Source organism: Podarcis muralis, chromosome 3 (genome assembly GCF_964188315.1).
Source record: "Podarcis muralis chromosome 3, rPodMur119.hap1.1, whole genome shotgun sequence".
NCBI lineage: Eukaryota > Metazoa > Chordata > Lepidosauria > Squamata > Lacertidae > Podarcis > Podarcis muralis.
This window is the reverse complement of record NC_135657.1, coordinates 38,484,424-38,506,298: the sequence shown is the minus strand read 5'-3', so window position 1 is coordinate 38,506,298 and position 21,875 is coordinate 38,484,424. Positions and strand designations below refer to the sequence as shown.

Below are 21,875 nucleotides of genomic sequence, written 5' to 3'. Positions count from 1 at the left end.
AAAGAATCCTTCTGCTTTTAAGATAATGAATATTTGTATAAACTTGGGTTATCTGTTAGTATACTGGTTCTTAAAATATGGGGTGGACTCATCTTAGTCAGGCACGGTTCTGGGGCATGAAATAGTAAGTGCTTTCATCTTTGCCAAGAGAGCATTCTGGGTGCATTGAATACTCCTGGTGTTTCAAGTGGTGTTAATTCACCTGGCAGAGGACTCTTTCACTGATGTGCTTTGGATTTGTGGGGATCACTGCAGCCTCACCCATTCTCTTCCCAATGTAATTCGGAACAGAGTTCAGAAAAAGGTGCTGCTTTGTTCCTATTCTCTTTTCCTGTGCCTGGTTTTAGGAGGAGCTCAAAGATCTCTTCCGCTATTTCACATGTATCCCAAACTACAAATCCTGGCCTGCAGTGGCAGGCAGTAGACACACAGTTGTGTGCAAATATCTTTGCATGCTTATCTACAGAATTGATTGTTCAAGCTGTGTTGTGTAGGGGGACAGAAAGCAGAGTAAGCTTTGAATTCAAGAGTTGTGGGAAACACAGGGCTGGCAGCTACGACTGGACTAACATAGGTAGGCAGGTCAGGAAACCCACTCATTCCGAAACAGACCAGTAATAATATCTCAAGAAAAGAACACCATGTTGTAATATCAATATTGGATTTATATATTTCGCACACATACACGCTATGATAACATACCACCAACCTAGCCAACCTAGTGCTCTGCCATTGCACACTTTGTATTCTTGGTTGCTATATATTATTCAGAGCAAGTGACTGATTGTTTCTTTCTCTTTCTCTTTCCAGAATCCCATCATCACCCAGTTCTTCCCCACCCTGCTGCTGTGGGCCTTCTCTGCTCTGCTCCCCACAATTGTGTACTATTCAGCATTCTTTGAAGCCCACTGGACCAGGTAAGATGGGGGGAAATTGTCTCTGCCTGCCTGAGAGCTGAACTACTCAGAATCTCTGCTTGGAATATCTCCCTCAGGCCCACCTGCACTGCACTAAGATTTGATTTCTATGGACTTCATGTTTCTTCTTTTAGCAAACCTTAGAAAAAACTTCATGCTTCTTCAAATCCCATGAATCCCTACTGAGGAAAATAATAAAAGGCAAAAATATATTGTTCCAAGTTCTTCTTTTTGCAACTAGTGTTCTTCTCTGATATGTATTTTATTCTTGGAGTTCTACAGTATTAATCCAACAGTATATTGCAGACTACCTTGGGAGCCATTATAGGATGGAAATATGGTGTATACAATTAAAAATATTAAATCAAGGAGGCCTTGCCAGCCCTTACTCACATCTTATGTTATGCATACCTTAATCTGTACCTCAGGAGGGTAGCAGCACAAGAACAAGCCTTTTCAGTGGTGGCCCCCTTGCTTGTGGAATGCCCTCCCCAGGGAGGCATGCCTGACACCTTCCGTATCTTTTTTTAGACACCAGGCAAGGATTTTTCTCTTTTCCTGGGTTTTTGGACCTTAATTTGGAGGGGGGCATTTGTGGCCTCCTTTAGTGGGGCAGGATTTGTTGGTCCTGCCTTTGAATTGTTAAGCTGTGTATTTCGGTAACTTGGTTGTTCTTATTTGTTTTAATGTAACTAGCTTTGGGTCATTTTGGGTCACATACAGGGCGAGTCTTTTAAAAAAGGCCCTGTAGAACATGTGTACTCTGTATCTACGGGGCCTCTTTTAAAAGACTCACCCTCTATAATAACTAATAGTAATTAATAGTAATAATAAATTATCTGTGCCACTAGGTCTGGAGAGAACAGGACAACCATGCACAAGTGCTACACTTTCCTCATCTTCATGGTATTGCTGCTGCCTTCGCTGGGCTTGAGCAGGTAAAAGAAAGGTTGCTGAGTAGAAGAGAACATATCTGGGATGGATCCAAAATATCTATTCTTTCCAATGGTGGTGGCAACATTTTCCCCTTTCTCCTGTGTCTCTCTGGAGTAGAGAGTGCTGCAGGGGAAAAGAGGAATTGCCAAAATCGCCTCCCTGCCAAGAAACAGCACCACTGCTGAAATCTCATCCCAAATGGATGGGATCTTGCCCCAAATTGGTGCTGATGGTAGCAGCGCTTCTCTGCTGTTGGCTGTGGTGGTGGGGCTGGCAGGGCATCCGCACGCGTGCCACCTGGGAGCTTCAGCCACCTGAGGCAACCGGCTCACCCTGCCTAATGGCTGGACCGTGTCTGGCTGATGTACATCAAAGCAGTGAGGTTGAATGTCAACTCAACATGCACACATCTCCACACCATGTATTTTCAATTCTCAAGTGTTCATGCAGTCTCTTCTTTGTTGTTTTCATTTTTAATTGAGAAAGAGAGGGTGCATGGCAGGACATCACAATAACCTCCATTCAGTGTGTATAAGATTCAAATTAGCTCAAGGAGAACTGAAATGGTCTGTTAAAATTGGAGCTGAGGTGAAAAGCTTGGCTTCAGTCATTGGGATAGTAAGGCTACAGTCCTGGGCCTACTCACCTTGGAGTAAGCAATGAATGCTGTGGAGTACACACGTAGAGAATTTTGCTGAATATTACCTTGAATGAGGCCTGCTTTCTCAGTTTCAGTTCCCTATCTCTAAAAAGAAATATTGAATGGCCTACTTGTGGGATCTTGTGAATGGAAAGTGTGTGTGTGTATATATCTCCATACTAAAGTAAAACAAATAGGATTAATTATTATAATAATACAATTTGTAACAAAATGAGTAACAGAAACATGGGAAATGATTCCTTTGAAGTCTAAGTATCCTTTATTTTTGAAAAAAGTAAGTTACTTTAAAACAACACTAGAAGGCCAGCATATCTAAAATGCTTATTTTTTTGTTGTCTGCTTTGTTTTCTTAAGTGGCTGTATTGTATAGGCGGATTTGCTTCTGTAAATGTAACCTCCTCTAGAACTGCATTAGTAATAAGACCCAGTAAATGCAAAAATAAACTAATAATGGTTCCATTCCCCCATCCTTGGCCTAAAAGAATGGAAGCATCTTTTGTTCCGCTATTGATCTCTTTAAAATCAATGCTTTTAAAGCGATCCATATATAAATATAATGCCAGTGTGGTGTCAGGGACTTATCTGAGGAAGGAGAGAAAGAATACACAATAAGAAACAGGGTTGGGTTGTTGAATGTGGCCTAGAGCTTTTTCTTGGTCATGGTCTGAGACAGAGGGCTGGCCTTAGTTGGACTGGGGCCTTGACCCAGCATAGCAAATAGAGCCTCAAGAGACGTGTGCTGAGACTGCAGTTGCATCCCAAGTGCCTCTTGGTAATAATTACTCTTCACTCTTTGTGTGCTTCACTTTCTAGTCTGGATGTATTTTTCCGCTGGCTGTTTGACAAAAAGTTCCTGGCAGAGGCTGCTGTGAGATTTGAGTAAGTAAAGCCTTAAGAGGAGGGAAATGCGTGGTTTGGTGCCATGCCTGCTGTGGCGCAAATCTCTGCTTCTCACAATCTTCTCCTCCCACCACTTCCTGCTTCCCTTGGCAGGCCACTGTCCGATAACATCAAGCCATTTAAGCATCTGCCCATATGCTGTCGAAAACTTATCCTTCGATGCTCCTAGTTGCCATATTTCCTTAAATTACCTACTGTGTAGGCTGTGAATAAGACAAAGCTTTATTTTCTTTGTGAAGGTGGGACACAGAGACCATGCTAACAGAGACACACCTACCAGGGTTGGGGAATAAAGGGAAACCACTGTATTTGAACCAACATGGTAACACAGGTGGATGTAGGAGTCACAGGTGTGTTAGACAGCTATTAGCCCCTAATTGGTGGTTCCGGCAGTGGGGACATCCTACACAAGGAGAAAATGACTCAGACGAAGTAGTCAAGGGCATCAGTATATACACGTCTGACCCAAAATTTACTACCCGTCTTCCATTCTGTTAATCCCCACGCTACATTCCATTTGCTTTCCTGGTTGGGAAGCTTTTTTCTATTGCCCTCCTTTCTCTTTCCCAGGTGTGTGTTCTTGCCAGACAACGGGGCCTTCTTTGTGAACTACGTTATTGCCTCTGCCTTCATTGGGAATGCCATGGACTTGCTGCGCATCCCCGGCCTCCTGATGTACATGATTCGCCTCTGCCTTGCCCGCTCAGCTGCTGAACGCAAGAATGTCAAACGGGTACGTGGCTCATGCCAGCAAGAGTTGGTCCAGTCACACAACTAAGGACAAAACTGGAACCAGACGTCATAAGGGGATGTTTGACTGCTGCCTGGAGTGATCCCAGACACGATTGTCTAAAGGTTTCAAAACAGTGGTGCTTTGAAGACAATTTGGGAGGTTCTTTTGCCTTGTAGTGTTAAAAACAACAACATGGAGATAAGACCCCATAAAAATCATATCTAGGGCTGTCAACCTATCAAATAAATATTAAATTTATTACATGCTCTTTAGTCAATTAATCACAGACAACGATTGTCTAAAAGGTTTCAAAACAGTGGTGCTATGAAGACAATTTGGGAGGTTCTTTTGCCTTGTAGTGTTAAAAAAATAACAACATGGAAATAAGACCCCCCAAAAAAATCATATCTAGGGCTGTCAACCTATCAAATAAATATTACATTTATTATATGCTCTTTAGTCAATTAATCAAATTTGCATATGGATTTTTAAAAATTGGTTCTAGAACTAAAAGCATCCTTTTTTATTTTAGATTATATATTCATGTGTCATAGCAAGCATTATCTTAGGGGAGACATGTGAGAGAGTTTAATTTTAACCTGCCTGCTTAATCAGGGATAACTTTTCTATTCAAAAGGTCTCCCCCTCCTCTCAGTTAATCTTAATGAACTAACATATTAAATGTTGCAACCCAAATTATATCCTGTAGATCCTTCTGTTGAGCTCCTAGATGCTTGAATTTATTTTATTCAGAAAACTTGCACAAGTATTCCACAATCCGGGCGCAGTCACTATGAAGGCCCTCACTCTCATCCCCCACCCCAAATAGCCAGACTCCCAGGCGACCTTAAGCCAAGGCCATACTGAAGTGATTGTACCTTGCCTGTTTCCATAGCAACTTAGGGAGCCCAACTTCCAGTACCATCTTGGTGCGAGTGCCTCACTATGAATCTGTGGACAAACGGACTTGTGAAAATCGTGGCTTGTTTTGACACACATCCAGAATATAGTCATGTGGGCTCCTCACTCAGACATTCATGTGTATGCCAACAGGATCTCTGTTTTTGTTCCTCTTGCTTTTCAGCATCAGGCCTACGAGTTCCAGTTCGGGGCCGCTTATGCCTGGATGATGTGTGTCTTCACTGTGGTAATGACCTACAGTATCACCTGCCCCATCATTGTCCCGTTTGGTAGGTACCCCAACATCTCCTTGGACTTCTTTTGCCTAGCACAGGCATGGCCAAACTTGGCCCTCCAGGTGTTTTGGGACGACAACTCCCGTCATCCCTAGCTAACAGGACCAGTGGTCAGGGATGATGGGAGTTGTAGTCCCAAAACATCTGGAGGGCCAAGTTTGGCCATGCTTGGCCTAGCAGGTTTTAAATACACCAAATACTTAAAGGCAGCAGACATAGATATATTCACAAAGGGTTTTGTGTCGATTCATTACAGTGAGTTTCTTAAGATGACACCTGGGTGACAACATAGCAACTGACTCTAATCTTGTGAGTTGTGAATGAGATCTGCAAGCTCCCATTTTGTGATTCATTTCCTGCTGGAAGCTTAGGGCAGGTACAGCATTGGGGTTGGCACTGTCGGCCACTTGCCAATGGCCTGAGGTGACCCACCATCCAGCTTCCCCTCTGTTTACTTTAGGGAAGTAAGTAACAGAGGCAGCAAGAAAGTCAGTTTAGCCAACAATGCAGACACCGTTTCAGGGGGAGGGACCCTATCTCTGGGACCCCAATGTAGTACTGCTCCAAAGATATCCTATATTGGACCTCCCCAAAGCATTGTGGGAGAATTAAAACAATGGATGTCATGAGCAGTGCTTAATCTGCTGGCTATACTGGCATTTTTGCTGCTGGTGGTATCTGCCTGCTTCAAGGTAAAGGGAGTAGAACAGAACTGCTGTCTCCTGGGGCCATTTTGGTAACTTCTCTACCACCACCTGAGGCAGATTTTCTCTCACTACCACCCAAACAAGGGGTATTTTTATCAGCTCCATTGCTGCCCAAGGAAGGGACATCTTCTGCCACTGCCAAGGGAAGGACTTCATTGCCACTGAAGAGCTTACATTGTGAGGTCTAATAAGGACCCCTCCAAAGCTGGCACCAGTCCTGGCTGAAGAATCTGTTTTGGTGACCCAGCAAAGTTGTGGCTAAGTAGGTAATTTTTTCAGGCTTTCTCCATTCCTCCAGAAACAAAGAAGCTGCCAAGCGAAGCATTGGTCTCTCATATGTCTGATTTCTGTAGAAGCTGTTTAGGAGACACCTAACAAGTGGAAATAATTAATAAGTAAAGCTGCTGTTCATTCAGCCTTCCAGCTGATTGCTCCATCCCTTCCTATTCTGTTAGGCCTGATGTATATGCTACTGAAGCACCTGGTGGACAGGTACAACCTCTACTACGCCTACCTGCCTGCCAAGCTGGATAAAAAGATCCATTCAGGGGCTGTGAACCAGGTGGTGGCAGCACCTATCCTCTGCCTCTTTTGGCTCCTCTTCTTCTCCACCGTGCGCACAGGTAAGCAGATTCTTTTACGTCCAGTCTGATTTGCTAACGTCTGCCTTTATAATAAATATAGAAGGGCTTTCAGCGAGACATTGATGCCCAAGGTTCAAGAAGCATGCTGAGCAACTGCCCCACAAGCAGCTGCTCCACCTTCTGATCATTAGAAAGTGCAGTTAAATGAGTTAATTGCGTTAATCTGGAGCAGGTATGGGGAACTTGCTAGATCAGGTACGTTCAATCCCAGGACCCATTTTTAAGTAAAACATGCATTTGAGGACCCGTATCTTAATCTTTTACCCATATATTTGCATGGTGGTAGTGCTCCTGTTGTGACCCACTTTGGATCAGGTTGCTCAAGACCAGTCCTCTAGATCAGTGTTTCCCAACCTTGGGCCTCCAGCTGTTTTTGAACTACAATTCCCATCATCCCTGACCACTGGTCTTGCTAGCTAGGGATGATGGGAGTTGTAGTCCAAAAACAGCTGGAGGCCCAAGGTTGGGAAACACTGCTCTAGATTTCCCTGGCCATCAACTCCCATCATCCCTTACTATTGGCCAAGCTTGCTGTGGATTATGGGAGATGGATTCCAACAAGGTCTGGAGTGGCCATGGGTGGAATTCACTGTGTTGAAGAGATAGCAAAAGCCCTGTGTATCGTCACTGTGATGTTTAGGAGATTTGCAGGTGGCAGCTCCATACCATGGAAACAGCAATGGCCAACTTGAGTGGCTTCAAAAGAGGATGAGACAGATTCACAGAGGATAAGGCTATCAGTGGCTCCTAGCCATGATGGTTGGGCTCTGCTTTGATGGCCAGAGGTAGCAGTGCTTCTGAATTGCTGGAAACCACAGGTGCCAAGAAGGCTCTTGTGTTTGGGTCCTGCTTGTGGACTTTCCACCGGCATTTGGTTGGCCACTGTGAGAACAGGATGCTGGACTCAATGGTCCAGTAGCCTGACCCAGCAGGCTCTTCTTATGTCAAAACGTGGCCTGTGAGGGGTGGGAGAGATAACAATCTGGCCCTCTGGAGTAAAAATAAATAAATATCCCCCACCCCAATCTATTGTTTCTTCATGGGCTACTGCCTCCATTTTGCTCCTTCTGAATGGGAACCTATGACCTGACACAAAGCAATGTCACTTGGAGCCACCTCTGCCCACAAAACGTCACTTCTGGAACATAAGAGCCCCCTGGCTGTCATGGGGACCTGTGTTGCCACACATAACCATTGTATAGCCACTCTGGAGTGCCACAACAGATGATAAAGATGAAAGGATCTTCTTTCCCATCTTGGTTACACACACACACACACACACACACACACACACACACACACCACAAACACACTACTATTGCTGTTCAAAATGGTGAATGTTGGGTGAGTGTGGAGGGGATAGAATGCCTAGCTGAAGGTGGCCATGCTTCAGCAGAGAAGTGGCTTACCCTGTTCTTTAGGTCAGTAGCTATAATGAGAGAGGGCCAAGGCCTAAAGTAAAGCCCCCAGAGCAAAGAGCAAAGGCAGAGAAAAGAGAAGGTATATACCTGGCAACCTTGACAGAGGTTATTTTGCATTCCTCAGGGTTCCTGGCTCTGACGTCCATGTTCACCTTTGTGGTTCTCGTCATCACCATCGTGATCTGCTTGTGTCATGTCTGCTTTGGACACTTCAAATACCTCAGTGCTCACAATTACAAGGTAATTGTAGTGGAAGGGTGTTTTCAGGGCAACTGAAAGGGTTGTGTGGTGGCTTCCCCTAAGAACTGCTTCACGTGTTTCCCTAGAGAGATTTGGGAAGGGGGCAGAATCCCAGGCACACCTGTGTTCTTAGTCCGTCTGTTGAAGAGATGGGGAAAGCCCTGTGTACACGCAATTGGAGAAGCGTCCTGCAAGAGGCAGACTCCATTCTGAGATGAAAAAAGACCACCTCCTAATCCCTTGGTTTTTGTCTTGGTCTTCCTGCCCTCGCTGCATGTCTCAGCCGCTTTAGGAGCTATGTGGGGGCTGGACCAATTCCGTGGTCCCTCCCCACAGGAGGGGAGGAAAGCCCTGGCAGGGGAAACCAGTCCATCTTCCATTTTCAGGAGCCACGTGAGAAGAAACTGTGAAGAAGTAGCTTCCATAGTGATGCAGCTACATGGAACTTGGCCCTTCAAAGTTTTATTGCTGTGGAGGCTCAGAGCTTCCTTCTGCTCCTCTTCCACATGCAGAGCACCTGAAGCCCAGCTCCTGCACATAGCTATCAACGTTTCCCTTTTTTTAAGGGAAATCCCCTTATTCCGAATAGGATTCCTCGCAAGAAAGGGGGAAAGTTGACAGCTATGCTCCTGCAGTGATTACCACCACCGGCACCATTCTGGTTGCATCATGTTCCTGCAGGGCAGGCAGGTCCAGAACTGGCAAGCTGCTGACTTTGCTGTTTGGTTTCCTGCCACACATGCTTCTGTCTTCCAGATCGACCACACAGAGGTGGATGCTGTAGATGGGAGGGAGAACGGACGTCCCGCTGCCAGCCACCCGCCAGCTCCAAAATCAGCTGTGAGTCTCCGGCTCCTCCGCTTGCCTTCTGCAACGTCGGATATTCTGTGCCCTCTTATGTCTGAGTTTGGGGAGGAGGAGGAGGAGGAGGAGCAGGAGGAGGAGGAGGAGGAGGAGGGAGAGGCCTTTGCAGATTTCCTATCAGGCCCCCACCTTTTTGGCTGTACACGAGCAGCATCCACGGAGCATGGGCAGAAAACAGGCCTCTCTGTTACTGGCCCTTTCTGAGATGATGGACCGGCAACCTCACTCTGCCCCTCCCCCGGTGCTGTTTGTTCACTTTCTGCCTCTGTCTCTCAGCTTGGACAGTGAAGCCAGACTGGTCAGTGCCCCTTTCTCTTCTGCTTTCTGGCTCCTAACGCATCGGCATGCTCTGTGAGCGCTGCAGAAAGAGCTGCGGCTGTCATTTCCCAATGCAAGTTAGTTTTGAGTGGGACGGGAATCTTTAATTCATTCAAGGCTTTGTGAGTCACCCCTTTCCCTGCACCCCAAGTTGCCCGAGGTCCAAATTGTCTGCAGACAAGCACTGTGGAGATGATGTCAATGGCTGCAGTCACACCATACAGAGCACAAAAGAGCAGCTCCGGAGCCAAATCCTAAGTATTAGCTTAATTGGGGGCAGGGAGGAAACACACACTTGAAAACAAGTGGATTGGTTACCCTAAAAATATAGAAAATAGAGAGAGCCTGTATTATCATCATCCTCATCCTCATCCATTTAACACAGCATTTTAGTTGTGCCAAAATTATTTACAATCTTTCACTCCAGTCCAGAGTCCCATGTGTGCTTTGGTGCACGTTCAGAGCTTCTGCATGAGCCAGTTTCTCCTTTTGCTGTACACTGGAGGAAGACAGTCCACTTGCCCATCCTCACCTTGTGTGTGTGTGTGTGTAGAGCTGCACCGTACATTGAAGTGAATGGTGCTTTACTGGTACACCAGAGCTCTCCTTCCTGTGAATTGGGATATTCGCCTCTTATTGCCCTCAAAATGTATCCAGTGAGAGAGGTCACAATTCACTTTTTTTACACACGAGGAGCTAAAGCTAAGCTATCTTGCTGAGACAGACCTATCTGTTGCAGATCTGAATCGCAGCCACAGTATTACCGCGAGGGGTTACTTCTATTCCTAGGGACGAAAGGCCCCTTGCAATGGGTGGTTTCTGAATAAGGCCTCAGTAGCTGCCTTCAGGCTTGCTAATCCTTGATGCTAAGGCTCAGGGCAAGGAAACATCAGGCCCAGGCTGTGCAGGATCCTCAGTGTGGGTTTTTGAGGCTTCAGGGCTGTGTTTCTTCTACTGGATGTCTGAAGATCCTGATGAAATTAGGGCTGAGTGTTACACCTCAGAAATACTGCCGTACTATTCGAGCCTAAGCTCTGGAGTCACACAGCCCTTTCCCCTCCCTCCTTCTCCCACCCTCATTTTGCTGTCAGACAGCTATTCCACACAATACAGTTCTGTGCCAGCATGACTGCTCTTGGGCTCCCGACTGCATGGCACTTACCCATCATGCTCTGCTGCCTGAGTCCCCACAGAGAGAGGAAGAGGGTGGGGGGCTAACTGGTTCCATTGTTTTATTCTTCTCTTCTTTTTATACCGGCTCTGCAGCAGAAGTACATTGCCCAAGTGCTGCAAGATTCTTCACCTGAGGGCGACGTGGCAGAGTCTGAAGAACAGGGGTCCCAGGACGAGGAGCTCATCAACCCCAACGGCATAAACGATACAGATTTCCAGTCGTGCGAGGACAGCCTGATAGAAAACGAGATCCATCATTAAGGGCGCTGGAATGCAAGAAGGGGCAGGGGGAGTCCTGTGAGCTGACGAGGCTGCTGGGCACCAGTTGTATATGTGTGCGTGAGAGGGAGTGAAAAGCTGTGTATGTGTGAGAGAGGGAGCGAGACCAAGGAAGCAGAAGAGAAGGCAGCACGAGACGAGACAGGTGGCATCCATTGCTCCTTACTACCTACCTGGCTGCTGCATTATTGCTCCTTCCAAGATGGGGAGAGAGAACCTGTCCCGTTGCTCTCTCTGTATTCTTCTCTCTCTCCCTCTCGCTCTCTCTCTCTCTCTCTCCATCCTTTGGTATGGGAGGTGGATTTCTCTTACAAGCTGCCTAGCCTGAACTCCATCTGAAACACCCTACAAACCCAAGATGGAGCAGAGGAAATGGCCTGCCTCTTTGCTCCATTGTGGCCGGGATGGGGAGCAAAAGGAAGGTGCAGCAGAAACCAGGCGAAAGATTCTCCTCCTCCCAGGGAGCCTGTCCTCCCCCATTCCCTGCTCCCCTGTCTAGAATCATGAACACTAATAATGTCTGAAAGCGAACTGAGTTTTAATCAAGGCACTGAATTTCCAAACGAAGAGTCGAGTGGCTTTGAACCTGGCTGGGATCAGGGATTCCAGCCAAGCGGAGCTGTTTTGTTTAAAAAAAAAATCTGTGTGTAAATCGCCCTCCATGCCTGTGCATCAGTAAGCATTTCATCTCTGGTGCCCGAGGCACGACCCTATGACGACTGCGGTCTCGGCCAGCCCTTTCCACTGTGTCTCTCCAGGGAAGGCTGCCAGAGCGTGGTCTCAGAGCCAGAGGGATGCGTGCAGGAAAGGGCCCCTGCTACCAGGAATGCTCCTCGATGAAAGCCGCAACTGGAGAGTGCCACCCAGCAGCAGAGGCTGCCCCCGGGCAGCTGCTTGTGGCAAACGCAGCTCCAGTGGCAAGAGAGCCCCCTTGCAGGGCAAGGGGAGCGCAGGGGGATTGGCAAGGAAGATTGTCCCAGGCAGGCTGGCGGTACTTCCCTTCTCTTCCCTCCCCGCTCACAACTCAAACAATGATGGTAGTCCATGTTAAGTGAGACCCAGGGGTCTTGAAGCAGAGGTGCCGTGATTTGGGCTCTGCAGCATTTTTTGCACTTTTGTTTTATCTTCAAAACTGACTAAAACCCAAGCCGCCCTCTTGCCCGATCTAATTTTTAGGGAGGCAGAGGAGGGAAAGACGGGTTGGTTTCCTGAAGACTGCTAGAGAGGGCAAGACCACAGGATCCCGGGTGCCATGAGGCTTCTGAGCTGGTCCAGCTGTGCCCCAGGTCCTTGCTTTCGAAGCCTCTCGTGCATTTTTAGTAACTGGCAGCTCGGCTCCTGTTTGATCAGGCTCCCTCACCCCCAGCCCCGCTGTCTTGCATGTGACTCCAAGGAACTGCCTTATGACTCAAGGTGTCGCTGCCTCCTGAGCTTTCCTTTTCAAAGGGTTGCGAGAGAACCTTCCACCCCACCCATTGCATCATTTGCACAGAAGGTTGGGGTTGCCCAACTCATAGGCTCTTTTGCTTTTGTTTTGTGCTTCTGTAAGATTGGCATGAGCCAAAGGGTGGCACGGAATCCATTTCTGTGAGCACGTCGAAATCTATTCGGAAAGGTATTTACAGCCTTGGAGGGAATGGGCAAATAGAAGGGATACAGGTGGAGCCAGGAATGGCCTTTGGGGTTGTTTTGGGCGATGTGGGGAAGCAACGAATCCCCTTTCACTCTTGGCGAGTCTTGCCTTCAGCTGGGGACACTGGGCCTCTTGTCCAGGTTGAGTTGGTTCTTATCTGCACCGGATCCATTTCCCAAAACACCAAAACAAAAACCCACACCCAAAGACAAAGAAGGCTATTTAGCTGTCTTAAATTTTCCATTCCCTTCGTCTCCACAACACTGTCCCTCCCCTGCCATAAGCAGTCCTTGAGGGATGCTGCCAGTGTTACACAGAAGCAGAGACCAAGAGACCAACCCTCCCTTCAAAGAGGAAGTAGGTGCAATTCGCTGTCTTTGTTCTTCCAGCCAGGGACCTGAAGCGTTTTCAAAGATGGGACTAAATGTCTCAATCGCTTTTAACACTGGGCAGGGCTGTGGGGTGGGGGGGCTGATCCACCTCCATGGGGGAAAGCAAGAGAGCTGAAGTGCAGGAACACAAGATGCCGTCACGATTGTGCAAAGTCATGGACAGTCACGAGAGCAGCTGAGAGAAGCCCTTTGCTTCCCGCTTCTTGACTTAGGAACCCCAGAAAACGGGGAGAAGGAGCTGGACTTTGTACTCCCTTCTGGGAGGAGACACGTGAGTTTGAGGAGGAGCCCAGTTCACCCTTGGGAGCTGGGCCATAGCTGGGGGGTGGGGAGTGTCCAGGAGTTGGGGGGAGGGGGGGAGGAGCCTGTGTTGAAAGTGACCCTTATTCCTCCCCCACCATGATCATCGCCGCCACCACACTGCTGCTGGAATGCATGTGGGTTTTATTTTAATTGTTTAAGGATGTTTTTCTTGGATACTGTCTAGAAATAGTATGTGTTCCATGCCAGGGTTTCCTGTCCACACCTGTACTGGTCCCTTGGCACCATATTCCTAAGCCCAGCCACCACTGCCCTATCTGCATCGGCCCCACAACCTCAACTTGGGATGACTGGGATGGCCCTGGGATCTCCCTGTACATACAGCTGCAGCGCAGGGCTGGCCTATGCTGGTGATGGATGGATGTGTTGGGTGCGGACCACTGGTGCCCCCCCTTGCAGGGAGCTGTGTTCTAACTGGCACTGTGTCTGTGTAGAGATGTGTATAATACCCTGTATATATTTGTGTAAAAAAAAGGAGAAGAAAAAAAACAGGAACTTATCATATTTCTAGTCTCTGTGTCTGTGCATTTGGGGAGTGGTGTAACGGGGACGGGGAGTGGGAGTGGGGGGAGAGACCAGCCTGCTGCTTGGGGGAAAATGAATGCTAGCAGATAATATCAGAATTCGAGGTGTATTTACATTCCCATTTACAGTGGCTGGTGATTATCTTTTCCCACAAAGTCTTCAAGTCAACATCTGGATGGAAGAGAAGATATACATAATTATTTAAGTGGGGGTCGCTGTAGATCTTAAGAAAGCAAAAAAAGGGGCATTGGTAAGGGCCACCTGAATGCTGTTAAATTATAATTAGCCCTGTTTAAGTGAAGCAGGTTGATTAATTGGGAGAAACCTGCCCCAAATTTGGGAAGGGGAGGCATCATAGAAACAGGAGGAGCTGCCTTATAACAAGTCAAGTCAGAATTTTCTACAACAGTAGTGGGGAACCTGCAGCCCATAGGACTACTTAATTCCAGCACTTGACTTGTGCTGTGGTTTGGTCCAAATCATGCCCATGTTTCTATCTCCTGATGACATCGTGACAGGTAAACCTTGGGGCCCAAGTGAAAAGGAAGAACCAGAAGCACGCTCTGCTCTGCAGAGGAAGACATTTCCTTGGCAGCCTCAGCTTGACTTCAAGTCATGGTTGCCGCTACAAAACTGGAGGGTGCTCCCAATTCTTCCATTTGATCCTGAGGTTTACTGCTGGAAACAGGCCCATGGGTGCAGCAGAAGGGTTGCTATGCCAAATAAACGCTTCTCTTTCTTTGCCTTCTCTGGGCATCTTGTCTACTGCAACCCTAATGACAGAACATATATCCACCATTTAATTTAAAGAATGGAGCAGGCACCTTGCATCCAGAGGAGTTTATCTGCCACAGTGTTGATGAGCTTGACCAGGACTTCCCAGGGTGTGGAAATCTTTTGTGCCCATCTCCATGTCTCAGCCTGTCAGTCAGTCACTTGGTGCTACAAACTACTGTAGAGTGCTCTGTGCGGTGCAACCCTTGAGGTTGGTTCGGAAGCTGCAGCAGAATTCTACAGCTGGGATGGCTGCTACTATCCAAGGTCTATCAGTTTAGAAAGCCCTAAAGAATATAAAGCCCTTAACAACTTGGGACCAGTATACCAACAAGATTGCCTTGCCCACTGGACTGCTTCAATCAGCGGAACGGGCACCACGTAACACCCACATTTGTAGGAACCTGATTGTTTAATGTGGCAGCAACTTCACTTTGGAACTCCCTGCCTATTGAGGTCAAGCAGCTGCCTTCACTACTCTTTCTGGCAGCTGCTAAAAGCATTCCTGTTTAGGCAAGCCCACTCAGATGTTTAGAAAGTCAAGGTAATTTTAAATCTGTTTTTAGTATTTTAGCTTTTGAATGTTTTTAAGTGTTGCTGAATTTTTGTTTTGTTTTATCGTTTTGTAAACCGCTTGGAGTTTTTTGTTTTGTTTTAACAATGAAGCAATGAAGCCACGATAAAAAGAGTAAAGCGAATCGCGAAAGGATTTCGCTTATAAAATTACCCATTGAAACAGCAATGTATTTTAACTATCGAGGGAGCCATATCTATACCCGCCTCTCTTGGCGCATCCCGGGATGCGCCAACAGAGGGAGCTCGCAAGTTTCGAAAAACTGATTCGTTTCGCCAAGAGCCGAAGCTCCAGTCCCGTTTGCCAACCGAGATCCCGCAGCCTGGGCGGGGCGGCGGCTTTTTAGGGGCCCAACCAGAAGCTGGTTACGAGTAAAACTTGCGGAGTCACTGCAGCTCTTGCAGCGCACGCTGAGTCATGGCGGGGGGCGGGGACGGCAAGCGGCAAATTCTACAATTAAAGGCGCTGGCTCGCCGGCAAGCCAAGCCTCTCTTGCCCGCCCCAAACTAAGCACGGAAGCTCTCCAAACCGAGCCGGAGGGGCGAGTGATCTTTTCGAGGGTTCATCTCATTGGCGAGGAAAAGGCACTTTGCACATGCCTCGCTCAGAGCCGGTGCCACGATACTCCAAGCATCTCAGCCCTCACCAGTGCGGGAAACTAGTTCCGGGGCTAAGCGCGAGATGCAACGAAACCCTGAGTGGCAGCTGCTTCCCCGCCCCGTCGGTCTGGGTGTGGCGGCGGCGCGGCCAGCATAGCTGAGGCCTGACTCAGAGAGCGGGGCTGCGGCTCCAGAAAGACGCAGTGGATCCGGGCCTTTGACTAGGAGGGGGAGGCGGGCTCTTAGACGCCGAAGTTTGTTGCTTCCGGGCTTATTAGCTCATGGTTTGCCTTCAAAGTGCCCCCCAAAACACACACACACACTCGTCTGAAATGCGGACTAACCGAAGTGCAATCTCTGTGTTCTCTGTATAACTGCTGGCTGTGCCCATCATTGATAATGCAACACAATGCACACATGCAATTGTCATTGTTTCTGAAAAAGATACTTAAGTTTGTTAGAGCTTTGTTGCTTTGCCACATATATACCCTCAAAGGGAGTTAGTGAAAAGATACTTCTATGTAACTCTTGACTTGCCACTTTATGAACAAGATTCTCAATTTCCTGCAAGTTGCACAGAATGTAGTACAGTAATGTATTCTGGAAGTATGTACTTGATTCTGACCAAACTAGCATTGGTTGCCAGAAATGAAATACAGTGGTACCTCGGGTTAAGTACTTAATTCGTTCTGGAAGTCTGTACTTAACCTGAAACTGTTCTTAACCTGAAGCACCACTTTAGCTAATGGGGCCTCCCGCTGCCGGAGCACGATTTCTGTTCTCATCCTGAAGCAAAGTTCTTAACCTGAAGCACTATTTCTGGGTTAGCGGAGTGTGTAACCTGAAGCGTATGTAACCCGAAGCGTATGTAAATCGAGGTACCACTGTATTTATCTAGCCCAGTTTTGTCAGCCCAGCTCCTCAGGGTTTCAGGTGGGGGCCTCTCCCAGTTCTGCCTGGAAATGCCAATGTATGTTCTCTAACCACCGACCCACAACCCTTCCCCTGATGTCCTCCTCACCAGCCCTCTGAGCACACCATTCCCCTTTCCTTTCAAGGGTGGCAGGAGGAGGGGGTTGCATTAGACCTGGCTTACATATACTCATAGAATCATAGAATCATAGAATCATAGAATCATAGAGTTGGAAGAGACCACAAGGGCCATCGAGTCCAACCCCCTGCCAAGCAGGAAACACCATCAGAGCACTCCTGACATATGGTTGTCAAGCCTCTGCTTAAAGACCTCCAAAGAAGGAGACTCCACCACACTCCTTGGCAGCAAATTCCACTGTCGAACAGCTCTTACTGTCAGGAAGTTCTTCCTAATGTTTAGGTGGAATCTTCTTTCTTGTAGTTTGGATCCATTGCTCCGTGTCCGCTTCTCTGGAGCAGCAGAAAACAGCCTTTCTCCCTCCTCTATGTGACATCCTTTTATATATTTGAACATGGCTATCATATCACCCCTTAACCTCCTCTTCTCCAGGCTAAACATGCCCAGCTCCCTTAGCCGTTCCTCATAAGGCATCATTTCCAGGCCTTTGACCATTTTGGTTGCCCTCCTCTGGACACGTTCCAGTTTGTCAGTGTCCTTCTTGAACTGTGGTGCCCAGAACTGGACACAGTACTCCAGGTGAGGTCTGACCAGAGCAGAATACAGTGGCACTATTACTTCCCTTGATCTAGATGCTATACTCCTATTGATGAGGCCCAGAATTGCATTGGCTTTTTTAGCTGCCGCGTCACACTGTTGGCTCATGTCAAGTTTGTGGTCAACCAAGACTCCTAGATCCTTTTCACATGTACTGCTCTCAAGCCAGGTGTCACCCATCTTGTATTTGTGCCTCTCATTTTTTTTGCCCAAGTGCAATACTTTACATTTCTCCCTGTTAAAATTCATCTTGTTTGTTTTGGCCCAGTTCTCTAATCTGTCAAGGTCGTTTTGAAGTGTGATCCTGTCCTCTGGGGTGTTAGCCACCCCTCCCAGTTTGGTGTCATCTGCAAATTTGATCAGGATGCCCTTGAGTCCATCATCCAAGTCGTTGATAAAGATGTTGAATAAGACCGGGCCCAAGACAGAACCCTGTGGCACCCCACTAGTCACTCTTCTCCAGGATGAAGAGGAACCATTGATGAGCACCCTTTGGGTTCGGTCAGTCAGCCAGTTACAAATCCACTGAGTGGTAGCATAGTCAAGACCGCATTTTACCAGCTTCTTTACAAGAATATCATGGGGCACCTTGTCAAATGCCTTGCTGAAATCAAGGTAGACTACATCCACTGCGTTCCCTTCATCTACCAGGCTTGTAATTCTGTCAAAAAACGAGATCAGGTTAGTCTGACATGACTTATTTTTCAGAAATCCATGCTGACTATTGGTGATCACAGCATTCCTTTCTAGGTGCTCACAGACTGTTTGCTTAATGATCTGCTCCAGAATCTTCCCTGGTATTGATGTCAGACTGACTGGGCGGTAATTATTTGGGTCCTCTCTTTTCCCCTTTTTGAAAATAGGGACAACATTTGCCCTCCTCCAGTCTGCCGGGACTTCGCCTGTTCTCCAGGAATTCTCAAAGATGACTGCCAGTGGTTCTGAAATCACATCTGCCAGTTCTTTTAATACTCTTGGATGCAGTTCATCTGGCCCTGGAGACTTGAATACATCTAGACTAGCCAAGTATTCTTGTACTATCTCCTTAGTTATTCTGGGCTGGGTTTCCTCTGCTGAATCATTTGCTCCAAATTCTTCAGGTCGGGCATTGTTTTCTTTATCGGAGAAGACTGAGGCAAAGAAGGCATTGAGGAGTTCAGCCCTTTCTGTGTCCCCTGTGGCTTTTCCATGTGGAGCTCCTCCACATGCCAGTGCCAACATGAATGGATGCATGCATGAAGCAAGCCTTAGCATTGTTACCACCCATCAAGCACAGACACAGCAGACAACTGTTATTAATTACCCCATGCTTCCACCAAGCAGTTTGGGGCCCCCCATTTTATCCTTGCAATAAGCCTGTGAGGTAGGTGCCGCCTTTTTCAACCTGTGGGTCCCCAGATGTTGTTGAACTACAACTCCCATCACCCCTAGCTAGCAAGGCCAGAGCTCAGGGGTGATGGGAGTTGTAGTCCAACAACATCTGGGGACCCACAGGTTGAGAGCCGCTGGAGGGATGCTGACAGGTGGCCCATGGTCACCCAGAAAGCTTCAAGCAGGAGGGATTTGAATTCACGTCTCCTCAGTTCTAGACTGACACTAAACAACATGGCTATACTTTATTATATTTTAGTAACAAACTTGGGTGCTGAGTGTATACAGCCAAAACAGGGCTACTTCTGAAAAGAAGGAAGTACAGGTGGAATAGAATTGTAGAGCTGGAAGATACCCTAAGGGTCACCTGGTCCAACCCCTTGCAATGCAGGAATCTCAACATGCAGCCCCCCATCCAGTTGGAACCATCCCAGGCCCCGCTTACCTTTGCAAATGTGCTAGAAGTTTTATTGCTGTGCCCCTAGAAGCTGTCTGTTGTCCCATCTAACTCAGTGTGGTCTTTGTTGATTGGCAGCAGTTCTCCAGGGTTTCAGACAGCATTCTCTGCTAGTCCTACCTGGAGATGCCTGGAATTGAACCTTGGAACTTCTACATCGAAAGCAAATTCTCCACCACTAAGCCACGGTCCTTCCACACAGTCAGCATGCTCAGAAGAACCTCAGTGTTTGCAGAATTTTTCTAAAAAAGAGGGGGGAAGTCAAAAGCCCCTTGTGCTTTATTGTCAGTGTTTACATTGCATGTTATGTTGTTGGCACTTGGTGGTAATATCAGTGGCTATATCTACTTAGTTGAAAGAAATCACGGAGTGCAAATTGTTAGATGCAATGCAGCACATAGTAAGTCACACCTAGCCAAAACTAGAAGCGTAGCATGTAAGCAAAAAATGGATGACCAGAGAGGAAAAAATTGCCCTACCCTGCAGGATAAACATACCTCTGAGAAGCCACCTGCCTCTCTCTTCATTTCAGTTGCTATCCGCTCCTGTTACCTTGTCATCTCTATTGTGCTTGTTACCAGGCACTGTGCATTGATCGGCTCAAAGAGACATGGAAAACAAATAAAATGGAAGATTCAGGTGAGCTTAAACAAATAGGGGAGGGAGAGTTCCCAAGCCACTCTCACCCAGCCACATTTCTCGGTGTTGCCTTCCCCAGCTCACGGAGCAGCACCCTGCCTGGACATTCCTCTTGGGCATGATTTAGTACCACAGGCCAGCACAGCATCCCTCTGTTCACACCCAGCCAGACATGCTGCCAGTGATTTTTTACAGTCCAATAAAGACATGTATGCATCCAAACAGTGTAATGAATACTGGCTGGGTATGCACACACAACTGCAATAACATATACATTGTAAATCCAGCTGGGATGACAACAGTGAAAAGACAAGGGAAATAAATATTGTGCTTATTCCATTTTAAAGAAGGGACATGCACTCAGATTGCAGTCCCTTGCACATTCCCTGGGAGGACTAGGTCCCACTGCATATTCGCCAAGATCCCTTCTAAGTAAGCATGCAGAAGATTGGCAGCATGACTATCTACAGATAAATTGTCATTTTAAAGCACATTGTTCCTCTCTCTGTGGCACTCCCATTGCTCAACCATTATCCCAGCTCTCATAGGGTCTCAGTTGTGTTCAGATGGACTAAAGGGCTTCAAGGCTATGTACACATGTGGGGTTTGAAATGCACAGGGCTCTTTTTTTGCAGAGTTTTTGTACGTAAGTGCTTTGCAGTTGTACATACACAATAACATTGCCAAAAATCGGGAGTTACTATCTATGCTGTCTGTACATACAAGTGGATGAAGAAGAAGACAAGAGTTTGGATTTGATATTATCACAACCCAAAGGAGTCTCAAAGCAGCTAACATTCTCCTTTCCCTTCCTCCCCCACAACAAACACTCTGTGAGGTGAGTGGGGCTGAGAGACTTCAGAGAAGTGTGACTAGCCCAAGGAAAAGCCTCTCTGGCTTGAATGGAGGTCAAACGTTTAGAAGGAAGGCCTGGTTATTAGGATAGCAGCAGACATAAGTCTTAAATGAGAGGGTGTAAAGATTAATAAGAACACTCATTCATATTTCAAGACAGGATAAATTCTCAGCAAGGTTGAAATGCCCATTCTTGGTTACGTTCAAGATCAAAGGGTGGGCGGCGCATTTTAAGAGTATTTTAACTTCATAGAAATGTTTCTTTCTTTCTTTCTTTGATAAAATTTATACAGTGCTTGGTTGTGGGGAAAAAATCAAAACGGTTGTCAACAAATTCCAAACATCCTCATCCTCATCATTTATGGAGTGCCATCAATGTGCAGTATTTTAAGGACAGATCCCTTGCCCTAAGGAGCTTACAATCCAAGCATTGACACAGGGAAAGCAGGGAGCTCAGGAAGGAAAGGGGGAAAATAAAGGCGGAAGTAAACAGGGAAAGAATGTGCAGTTGGTTCAGTTAATACATGCCTGGGTTTGGTTACAAGGTTATTTATTAATATTGCTGCTGCTGCTGCTGCTGGGGGTCATTTTGCATACACTTAAACTGATTGCCACAGACTCTTTACACTCCATTGCCATTTAAGTTCAGTCTTGACATTCCCGCCACTGCTTCCATCGCTGTGTACCTAACCACTCTCTGCATCTGATGAAGTGGAGCCTAGTTCACCAAAGCTTGCTTTGTGCTGTAGTAAACATGTTATCATTTTTGGTTGCTGTTTTTGCTGCAACACAGACAAAACTAACCACACACAAATAATAATGAATTATTATCAGCATCACCACTTGTCTGCTGCCTTTCAAGGTAAAGCCTCTGGAGGCGGCTCACAACATACCTAAGCCATAAAACTCATCAGAATCTGACATAAACCTATGCTAACCAAACACGAACACATCCAAATATATTATCCTGGCAGCAGTCTGAAACAGCACAATAAATTACATATGAATCCTAGTAACTAAAAATAAGATATGGAAAACACCCACTTCCTTATTTTTCAGCAGAGATTTGTGCTGTTAGCCTGCCGATAGAAACCGTTC

At 46.9% G+C, this 21,875-nt stretch overlaps 1 protein-coding gene across 5 annotated transcripts in view; it reads left to right on the top strand.

Moving 5' to 3' along the window:
* Positions 1 to 13,839, top strand: part of TMEM63B (transmembrane protein 63B) — a 73,407-nt gene extending 59,568 nt beyond the window's left edge. For 4 of the 5 annotated variants that reach the window (XM_028724352.2, XM_077925664.1, XM_077925665.1 and 1 more), the window contains 9 exons: positions 811 to 917; positions 1,769 to 1,855; positions 3,328 to 3,393; positions 3,985 to 4,147; positions 5,232 to 5,337; positions 6,506 to 6,673; positions 8,240 to 8,355; positions 9,112 to 9,195; positions 10,804 to 13,839. In XM_028724352.2, coding sequence (XP_028580185.1) covers positions 811 to 917; positions 1,769 to 1,855; positions 3,328 to 3,393; positions 3,985 to 4,147; positions 5,232 to 5,337; positions 6,506 to 6,673; positions 8,240 to 8,355; positions 9,112 to 9,195; positions 10,804 to 10,971 — 1,065 coding nt within the window. In that variant the 3' untranslated portion in view covers positions 10,972 to 13,839. The remainder of the gene's footprint in view (positions 1 to 810; positions 918 to 1,768; positions 1,856 to 3,327; positions 3,394 to 3,984; positions 4,148 to 5,231; positions 5,338 to 6,505; positions 6,674 to 8,239; positions 8,356 to 9,111; positions 9,196 to 10,803) is intronic. The other variant, XM_077925666.1, reaches the window with a different exon arrangement.
* Positions 13,840 to 21,875: the final 8,036 nt, after the last annotated feature.